This window comes from Salvelinus namaycush, chromosome 25, assembly GCF_016432855.1.
Source record: "Salvelinus namaycush isolate Seneca chromosome 25, SaNama_1.0, whole genome shotgun sequence".
Taxonomy (NCBI): Eukaryota; Metazoa; Chordata; class Actinopteri; order Salmoniformes; family Salmonidae; genus Salvelinus; species Salvelinus namaycush.
Window position 1 is genome coordinate 20,091,435 of NC_052331.1, and position 10,816 is coordinate 20,102,250.

The 10,816-nt window shown below is 41.4% G+C and overlaps 1 protein-coding gene across 1 annotated transcript; it reads right to left on the bottom strand.

Annotated features, from left to right (window-relative positions):
• Nucleotides 1-504: 504 nt before the first annotated feature.
• LOC120020341 (cysteine-rich secretory protein LCCL domain-containing 1-like) lies at nucleotides 505-10,417 on the bottom strand. The gene is made up of 15 exons (XM_038963923.1): nucleotides 10,177-10,417; nucleotides 9,393-9,702; nucleotides 7,825-7,943; nucleotides 7,294-7,426; nucleotides 7,079-7,194; nucleotides 6,808-6,908; nucleotides 6,554-6,706; nucleotides 6,368-6,428; nucleotides 3,021-3,087; nucleotides 2,245-2,375; nucleotides 1,993-2,036; nucleotides 1,842-1,914; nucleotides 1,554-1,623; nucleotides 1,327-1,460; nucleotides 505-1,087 (listed from the first exon to the last, which is right to left on the bottom strand). The coding sequence occupies exons 2-15, from the start codon at nucleotides 9,648-9,650 to the stop codon at nucleotides 1,036-1,038; spliced, it is 1,512 nt and encodes a 503-aa protein (XP_038819851.1). The 5' UTR covers nucleotides 9,651-9,702; nucleotides 10,177-10,417; the 3' UTR covers nucleotides 505-1,035.
• Between the last annotated feature and the right edge of the window lie 399 nt (nucleotides 10,418-10,816).

The window sequence follows — 10,816 nt, forward strand, 5'->3', positions numbered from 1 at the left end:
GGTTTGAGGATTCTGTATTTCCTGCTTATTCTGGGAATCCTCCAACCCGGATTTCCGGAAAACCTGGGCATTTTACAACCTTAAACATGTGTAACAGTTGTATAATGTATATACCATGGTATTGTTGAATACTCCTTTCTGATTGACTTGAAGGGCATTCTAGAGCATAGAAATATGAAAAGCTTTACTACTGAATACCCTGAAGATTAGTAATGCCTTTACAAACAAATGTTGATCCAGGACAGTAAGAACGTACCCTCTTGGCCATCCATCACAGAATAGCAGTATTTTCCAGAACATTGACAGTGATAGGACAAAGCTTTTCTAACAACGTCAGGTAGCACTTTATACACTCCTGTATTATGAACAGCAGCAATCAACGGAGAACTGATATTTAAGGTTTTCTTGGAACAGATCATGGCGATCGTGTATGTTCAGCAACAAGACATAGGAATCAATCACATTTATTTATAAAGCCCTTCTTGAATGAATGAATGCTCTGTCTTTTCAGAATTTACCATTGATTTATTCATGAATGTAAATAAATAATGCATATTTCGGCTGTCTCACACCCTTTTCGGTTCAGGCTATGACATTTTCTGACACACTCCTGGCCAGCCAGGCTTGAACTGTAAAAATCTATGAATAAAGACTATACATTTTGTATCATGAAATACAACATCAGCCATCAAAACGTATAAAATACTTAAAAAAAAATATGCATACAAAATAAAATAAAAACAATACATTTTAAATATCATAGAATGAAAACATTTACTATGCATGCACATTACCATACATATTTTTCTGTTCTGATACAAATATCTATGAGAGATTGCTTTAACATTTTTACATTCAACTTATTTACAACATATTATATACATCAAATAAACAAGCTTAAAGATACACTGTTCAAATGTATATCTTTAAATAGGTTGTGCAGCTTGGCAAGAGAAGGAAACCATAAGCAATGTGATTACTGGCCGTGAAATGACAAGTGCTCTTTTTCATTGCCAGTGTCCTTGCAATGTGAATTCAAATGACTGCAAATACTCTGAATGCTTTGCCACCTGAGGGATTCTGTAGGCTGGGGGGAGAATGAACACTGGTGTTAGTTTGGATTCAGCTAAGAACAGTTTACACCATCAAGCCAAGGTATACTATTCTACATCTCCATACTGTATCAGCAAAGGGAAGGAGTTTTTTCTGATCACAATAGCTGACTAGGAAAAACTCCTGGTCCCTAGCCATTATGCATCCAAAAGCATTTGGAACAAAGTCAAAACCCCACAATTGACCTGTATTTCCCTTATCCAAATCCCGTACCTTTCTGAAGCGATTCCATTCTGATAGCTACCGCTGTACTGTCTCCTCTTGTCCACGGGTTGCACATCCAGGTAGCCTCCTGAGTCATTCTGAATTACACCAGCATGGATGGCTGCTCGACATATACTGGATTTCTATAAAAAATAAGGTAGATTAGCATAGCACAAACGTCAGTTCTATGGAGAGAAATATAATCTGTATAGAAGGCCATTGTCAGCCAGACTTACATCCGAATAATATTGTGTTCCAATGACTCTGGCACGGGTCTCATGCAGACAATTGCGGGGACAATACAACCTGGTGAAGGAAAATAGCCATGATCACAGTAGTCAATCAATCAAATTTATTTATAAAGCCCTTCTTACATCAGCTGATGTCACAAAGTGCTGTACAGAAACCCATCCTAAAACCCCAAACAGCAAGCAATGCAGGTGTTGTCTATACCTATCCAAACCAATCAACTTTACAGAAGAAGAGTATCACGTTTGGTTTATTAGAGTGAACTCTTTCTTTACCTTGGACAGTGCCGTGCAGGTCTTTTGTAGGGACAGAACCGTGCAACAGTGGTCTCACACGGTACTGCCTTTACTGAGAAGCAAAGATGCCACAATGTCATTTGAAAAATACATGCATATTGAGACAAAGGTGAAACTAGATCAGACATACCTGGTACAGAGAATACTTTGAAAGCATTTGCACTCCTGTTCATCCTGTAAATTTGAATAATATGGTGTGAAAACGTGACTTGCTGCTTTATTATAAACAAACATAATAGAGTGAAGTTGCATACCAAATGGCATCAAATTCCCTATAAAGTGTAATTATTTTGACCAGAGCCCTATGGGCCCTGGTCAAAAGTAGTGTACTACATACAGAATTGGGTGCCAGTTGAGACAAAGCTGTGTAAAATTAACTCACCCAAGAGACTGAATTCCATTTTTGTATGACTTTGTGAAATGTGGTTTTCTTCCTTGTCTTGTAACATCCAGCCAGCCTCCATCGTTGTCTATTATTCCAGCGTGTAAACCAGCTCCACAAACACTTGATTGCTGAAAAATGAAACACGTTTCACTACTCTTTATACGCTATGAAAGGGACATGGCATTTTCCATGCCTTGCGGTTTTTGAACTTCTGTAGGCTTTTTGAATGGTCATCAATGGGCAAAAATGCAGCCCAATGGTCTTCAGCGCAAAAAAAAAAAAAAGAATAAAAAGGCATCTGGTAGAAGTAAATTCATCTACAAACACAATTTTATATACATCTTAAATTACTGTGGGGACAGGACCCAGATGTTTGACGTAGTACAAAGTCAATTGCATAGCTCATGTAACCTTTATTTAACTAGGCAAGTCCGTTAAGAACAACTTCTTATTTACAATGATGGCCTACCCCAGCCAAACCTGGATGACACTGGGCCAATTGTGCACCGCCCTATGTGACTCCCAGTCACGGATTTGAACTAGGGACCTCTTACACTGAGATGCAGTGCCTTAGACCGCTGCGCCACTTAGGAGCCCTAAAGAGGGAAGGTTTTGGCTTTCCCTAATTATTTTAATTAGATAATAAAAATACATAAATAAAATGACTGAAGTTGTACTGTTATTTTATATCTAGTATCCCACAACTCCTGCAGTTGGAATACATTTTAAAAAGTAATAGAAGTTTAAAAAAAAATGTAAAAAAAAGTTCGTACCATATCATAATACGCAGTCCCTATGACTTTTCCTGGGCTGGACAAGCATCCAGGAGGACACTCGTACCTGTAGGAAGAAATAACATTTCAAACTCAGTTTTGACCCATTCACAGAAATTAGTGAGAATGGTTAAGTGTAGGGTAATTTTGGTAATTAAAAGGTATTCCATGGCAAGCTATAGTAACTTTGGTAATTTATACTAGAATAACAAAAAAAATGTATTCATAAAGTTCATTTTTTATATCTGTATCCATATTGTCAATGAGTTTCTACTTGATAGACCATATGGTTCAAGATAAAATACCCTAATTAATGAAACAAAAATCAAATCAACAATGGCATTATTTTCAAATAACTCTGCAAATCAAATGTTATTTGCCACATGCTTCGTAAAGAACAGGTGTAGACTAACAGTGAAATGCTTACTTCCTTTTTCAAAAATGCACAGTTAAAGAAAAAATGTAAACAGAAATAGTGACGAGGAATAATTACACAGTGAATAATGAATAAAAAAAACATGTCTAAATACAGGGAGTAACAGTACTGAGTCGATGTGCAGGGGTATGAGGTAATTGAGGTAGCTATGTACATATAGGTCGGGTTAAAGTGTCCAGGCTCCTATTGTTTCCAGACTTGGTTCACTGGTACCACTTGCCATGCAGTAGCAGAGAGAACAGTCTATGGCTTGGGTGGCTGGAGTCTGACAATATTTTGGGCCTTCCTCTGACACCGCCTGGTATAGAGGTTCTGGATGGCAGTGAGTTCGGCCGCAGTGATGTACTGGGCCAGATCTCTAGAGGAGATCTGCATGGAGGAATGGGCCAAAATACCAGCAACAGTGTGTGAAAACCTTGTGAAGACTTACAGAAAACGTTTGACCTCTGTCATTGCCAACAAAGGGTATATAACAAAGTATTGAGATAAACTTTTGTTATTGACCAAATACTTATTTTCCACCATAATTTGCAAATAAATTCATTAAAAATCCTACAATGTGATTCTCTGGATTTTTTTTCTCATTTTGTCTGTCATAGTTGAAGTGTACCTATGATGAGAATTACAGGCCTCTCTCATCTTTTTAAGTGGGAGAACTTGCAATTGGTGGCTGACTAAATACTTTTTTGCCCCACTGTATATCCTCCTGATTCCTGCTTACAAGCAAAAACTAAAGCAGGAAGCACCATGAAGCAGTTGCTAAGCTACAGGACTGTTTTGAAGGCACGGACTGGAATATGTTCCGGGATTCTTCCGATGGAATTGAGGAGTACACCACATCAGTCACTGTGCATCAATGATGCCGTCCCCACAGTGACTGTGCGTACATACCCCAACCAGAAGTCATGGATTATAGGCAAAATCCGCACTGAGCTAAAGGGTAGAGCTGCCGCTTTCAAGGAGCGGGACTAACCCGGAAGCTTAAAAGAAATCCCGCTATGCCCTCCGATGAACCATAAAACAGGCAAAGCGTCAATACAGGACTAAGATCGAATTGTTCTAAAATGGCTCCGACGCTCGTCAGATGTGGCAGGGCTCGCAAACTATTACAGACTACAAAGGGAAGCACAGCCGAGAACTGCCCAGTGACACGAGCCTACCAGACGAGCTAAATAATGCTCGCGTCGAAGCAAGTTACAGTGAAACATGCATGAGAGCATGCTCTGATCAACTGGCAAGTGTCTTCACGGACATTTTCAAACTCTCCCTGTCTGAGTCTGTAATACCAACATGTTTCAAGCAGACCACCATAGTCCCTGTGCCCAGGAGCACTAAGGTAACCTGCCTAAATGACTACTGACCCGTAGCACTCACGTCTGTAGCCATGAAGTGCTTTGAAAGGCTGTTCATGGCTCACATCAACACCATTATCCCAGAAACCCTAGACCCACTCCAATTTGGATACCGCCCCAACAGATCCACAGATGATGCAATCTCTATTGCACTCCACACCTGGACAAAAATAACACCTATGTGAGAATGCTATTCATTGACTACAGCTCAGCGTTCAACACCATAGTGCCCTCAAAGGTCATCACTAAGCTAAGGACCCTGGGACTAAACACCTCCCTCTGCAGCTGGATCCTGGACTTCCTGACGGGCTGCCCCCAGGTGGTAAGGGTAGGTAACAACACATCCGCCACGCTGATCCTCAACATGGGGGCCACTCAGGGGTGCGTGCCCAGTCCCCTCCTGCACTCCCTGTTCACTCATGACTGCACAGCCAGGCACGACTCCAACACCATCATTACGTTTGCAGATGACAACAGTGGTAGGCCTGATCACAGACAATGATGAGACAGCCTATAGGGAGGTGGTCAGAGACATGACCATGTGGTGCAAGGACAACAACCTCTCCCTCAACGTGATCAAGACAAAGGAGTTGATTGTGGACTACAGGAAAAGGAGGACCGAGCATGCCCCCATTCACATCGACGGGGATGTAGTGGAGCAGGTTGAGAGCTTCAAGTTCCTTGGCGTCCACATCACCAACAAACAAACATGGTCCAAGCACACCAAGACAGTCATGAAGAAGGCATGACAAAACCTATTCCCCCTCAGGAGACTGAAAAGATTTGGCATGGTTCCTCAGATCCTCAAAAGGTTCTACAGCTGCACCATCGAGAGCATCCTGACGGGTTGCATCACTGCCTGATATGCCAACTGCTCGGCCTCTGACCGCAAGGCACTACAGAGGGTGACGCGTACGGCCCAGTACGTCACCGGGGCCAAGCTTCCTGCCATTCAGGACCTCTATACCAGGCGGTGTCAGAGGCGGGGCCCTAAAATTTGTCAAAGACGCCAGTCACCCTAGTCATATACTGTTCTCTCTGCTACCGCACGGAAAGCGGTACCGAAGCGCCAAGTCTAGGTCCAAGAGGCTTCTTAACAGCTTCTATATCCCAAACCATAAGACTCCTGAATATCTAATCAAATGGCTACCCAGACTATTTGCATTGCCCCCCCTTTCTACGTTGCTGCTACTCTGTTATTATCTATGTATAGTCACTTTAATAACTCTACCTACATGTACATATTACCTCAATTACCTCAACACCGGTGCCCCGCATATTGACTCTGTACTAGTGCCCCCTGTATATAGCCTCGTTATTGTTATTTTACTGATGCTCTTTAATTATTTGTTACTTTTATCTCTTACTTTTTTGGGGGGTATTTTCTTAAAGGTTACATTTAATTTTTACAAAAAAACGGCATTGTTGGTTAAGGGCTTGTAAGTAAGCGTTTCACTGTGAAGTCTACACCTGTTGTATTCAGCGCATGTGACAAATTACATGTGATTTGTAAACCTAGGTAAGTGACAACATCCACTTTAGGAACAACTTAGGCCTACCTATTACAAGTGGTTTCTTTACAACGATCACGCAGCTTTGTCTCACAGTCCATCTGTTGACCTTTGAAAATAAGAAAAACAATTTCACTTAGACCTTCTGGCAGTGATACCAAATATAGACTTTTATCCTACTGTATAATGACATTGTGTATTAGAAACAGTGTCAAATTTGTGATAAATTCTTACACATTTGCACTGTGCTGACCACCTCATTCTTCTCCATGTTGTCATTGAGTGATGGTATTGGGGGTTGCGGTCTCGACCTTGGCTCTTGGGCCTTCGGCTCGATGTAGTTTGTCTCCTCTAGTTCAGGGGCAGGACGTCGGTCTACTCCATTCTCTGAAGAAGAACAAGTGTCACATCACATGTAATATACTCTGCAAAACAAAATGCATGAAAGCAACCAATTTGTTATGGCACAACTTCTGAAAGCAGCCGACCTGTATAGCAGAGATTATCCCTACAGCCTCCACCGTAGCTGGGCGGACAGGCAGAGCACGGGCTGCCATGTTTGTATGGGGCATGCCCCCACCAGTTTCCCCTGCACACAAATGACATCATAAAACACACTGAACCTTTTGACCCAATCCTTCCCAGTTCCCATACACTACATAACATACAGCAGTTGAAAATAAGAATCTGAACTTAATCTTTTTTTGGGGGGGGGGGGGGGGGGGGACATAGAACAATTAAAAAACCTTTCAAACTTACGGCGGTGAGTAGTTGCAAACCAAGTACACAGCTTTAGTCCAAATCATGCCCCACACATTCATGTTGTAGCACACATTAATAGCACATCCAATATGGCTGCTTGTTGCCCAAACCATCTGCAAAGACAAACAGAGTAGCTACCTTCAGTTAGTAGTCCTCTTAGACTTCTCTGACCTTAAATAAGGTTTTATGATATTGTTATAGGACACTCTTACCTGTGTGTAGTGAGTGCAGACAGGACCAGAACATCTGAAAGGGCAGTGTGGGTTACACTCCTGTGGATAGGGATAGCTGTAGTCTCTCACTTCATCATACCAGGCCTGGACGTGAAATGTTGGTGGTCGGTCTCTGAGGAAAGTAGAAACTAAACAATTTAACTAACTAGGGTTTCCCAAACTCGGTCCTGGGGCCTCCCAGGGTTGAGTGTTTAGTTTTTTGCCCTAGTACTACACAGCTGATTCAAATAATCAAAGCTTGATGATGAGTTGATTATTTTAATCAGCTGTGTAGTGCTAGGGCAAAAACCACAATATGCACCCATGGGAGGCCCCGGGACCGAGTTTGGGAAACCCTAAACTAGACACAACCCACAGCATTATACAGTATCAGTACTCACTGTACAGTCTAATCTCACATTGGTTGCCTCATTAGTTTATAGGACCCCGCAACATGTTAGGAAATGGGCATAGAGAATAACTGTATAATGATATAATCAAACTGGTCATCTCTCCAGATACTATACAGACCTTCCCCAGTGGGCACCCAGGTTTTGTCCAATCTGAGTTAGCATGTGTTGTGGTCCATGCTCCCACAGGCAGGTGTGTGCCCAGTGCTCAGCACTCCTCTCCAGATCTGTATCCCAAACCTTTGAAATACCAAACTCAGAGTTGTTCTGATAAGATAAAGACATATCTGCAGGCACATCAGATTGGTGCTAGTGCTACACTTAATACAGCTTGTATTAGTATTACTCTTGAAAGACAAAACTCTTGATAAACAAATTTTAAATACAAATTCTAACATTCTTCACAGAAAGTCTTGGGGGGCCCTGATGGCATTTTTAGTATTACTGGTCTCTTTGCATCAACTCTCCACTGGGCCCAGACGTCAATTCAATGTCTATTCTACGTTGGTTCAACCAGTGTGTGCCCAGTGGGTCTGCACTAAAGTGCAACAACCTACATGATCGAGATCTTATAAACGGGTCAAGTGAAGTTAAAAACTATCATCTATTTGTGCACCACTTGTTTCTTACAAAGAACTACGTAGATATGACTTGAGGAATTCTAACGTTTCAGCCAAGTTGTAGTAAAATTGCCCATTAGAAGAATAGGTGTAGTGTGCTGCTGTTCTGCAGTTTAACTGCACTAACACCCATCAAGGTTAATTGAAAAATGTGCCAGCCGGCTGCCCTGTACAGTCCTAATGTCTTCCATGTGTAGAACATTACATTAGTGATATCTGCATTCTGCACTGCTTAGGGTTAAAGCAATGGGCAATACTATATATGCCATTTAGCAGACACTTTTATCTAAAGCGACTGACAGTCATGCGTGCATATATTTTACATATGGGTGGTCCTGGGAATCGAACTGACCACCCTGGCAGCGCAAGCGCCATGCTCTAACATCTGAGCCACACAGGACCACAGTGTATCCACACAGGATACAAATCTCCATTTATGCATGGGAAATCGTCCAAATTAACCACCATACTTCAAAGGATGATGCTCAACTGTTACATGTTTGAATCAACACAGATCCAGCTTTGTTGCCAAATGAAATGCAAAGATAAAGACTAATATTTGAAGATGTGAGTTGAAATGGTTGAGGCAGAGTGCACGATAACAGCGGAGGTGAGAGCTGGCCGGTTACCAAGGCAGGGGGCAGAGCTTGAGGTTTGGCAGGGCCAGTAACACACTGGCTTTATTGCTTGGCTGTCGGTCAGGCTTGTTTTTAGGTTTTGATCTATTTGAGCACTCTGTGCTCCCAGAACTTGGTGTGAAACCTCCGAGTTGGCCCTGACTTTGCAGTTGTGCTCTGCTGAAACCCATGGATGGTTGAATTGGTTTGAAAATGTTCCCGATTCTCAAGCCTAGATGTCTTGAGTCATTGAGCAAGTATCATTAGCTAAGATGAAGTATCAGTGCAAAATAACTAACTAACACTTGCTTCAATCTGTAGTACTGTACAATCTCCTTCTACATTCTCCAGTATGGGCAAGTCATATTCCAATTGCCTACAGTTCATCTTAGGATGACCTAAATATAACAGAAATGTGTGATGCAGACACAGCAGGTCCTGGTTTAGCTTACCATATACTCCATATTTGAAGCTTGAGGATAAACTTGACCTCTCAGGTTGTTGTGCAAATCGAGTATGAGGTGCATATCACCCTCAGTGATGGCTCTCTTCCCTCGCTGTTTGGACACCCACCACTCATCATCTTTGTTCATATACTTCTCCAGTAACATCTCCAGGTGAGTAGAGTTAGGGATCACCATAGAAAGTACTGTTTGCACAAAGAATAGCAGCCCAAACCCTCGTAGCCAGTCCTGAGTTCCACACTTCATAATGACTGATCAGCCTCTCAAGCCTTCAATACAAAAATCTGTATTCTGTTGGCTAAACAAGAGACAAAATAAAATACAAGCATTCAGAGACCTGCAATCCATTGTATGCTATTTGTTATTGATTAATACATTCACTTGAATGTGAGTACTGATGAATTATCACATCTTTGGCACATGGATATCATACACTAGAACTGATACTGTACATATATATTTTTGGTGTATTTTAAGTGCATGATAGTAGGTCAATTGAACTGTTCGCACAATTTCTCACAAGGAAAACATGTACGTTTTTGCCAAGCACATGCAATATTTCATGACCATGCATATTGCATGTGAAATTCTCTCACAGGCTGATAAGGTAAGTCTCATCTGATCCTGTTATAGTCTAGTAAACCGACCCACCGTAGTAGCGTTGATACATTGTTGGAGGCAACAAGTCTGCCTAGACAGGCTATTCCTGTTATAATACAAAACAGTATTTTCGTTATCCCAATGACGAATATAACATTTACAAATGATTTACCTTTCACCGAACACTGTTGTTAAATCTGGTCAACTATCCTCAGGAAACAATGTCCAACTCCAAAAGTTTTATTGCAGCCGAATGAAAGCTACTCTTCATACATCCTAAGATTTATGACATCTCTCATAACAGGAGCCAAAACTTTCGTAATAAGAAAGTTTGCCCGGGTAAAGTATCGTACATCCAACAAAAAGTCGAGAGAGTTACCTGTATAATATCTCAAATACGAGCGCTCCCTGCATTTATATGCCAAATTTGGATTTAGCGATACGTTACGCGGCAGACCACGCCTCCTCCAGAACGTTCGCAGGTTGAACTATTTAAAGACTCTGGTTCTGATTCCAGCCATCCCACTCAAAGTGACTGCAAGGTAAACTTTGAGCAATGACAGCCCACTCAAATGTAAATTCAGTATTTCTTTAGAACAGTATTTCTGTATTTTGTTTGTTTTAAGATGTGATTTTTTTCTATTATCACATTTACTGTGAGTTTAATTATTTTTCGCTGAATGATCTATTACTGTATTGTTCAAGCAGATTTCCAACCCCCCAAAAATCACTGTCTATGTTCTTACAAGCCTCAATAGCTTTGTGCCTGCATCCATTACACTAAGAAAAGTTTTGCACTGTCCTTGTTCTCC

Coding starts and splice junctions, on each gene's coding strand:
- LOC120020341 (XM_038963923.1), bottom strand. CDS start 9,650: ATGAAGTGTGGAACTCAGGACTGGCTACGAGGGTTTGGGCTGCTATTC. Junction 7,195..7,293: donor TCTGCACTCACTACACACAG/GTAAGAGTGTCC, acceptor TTGTCTTTGCAG/ATGGTTTGGGCAACAAGCAG. Junction 6,429..6,553: donor GGTCAGCACAGTGCAAATGT/GTAAGAATTTAT, acceptor TTATTTTCAAAG/GTCAACAGATGGACTGTGAG.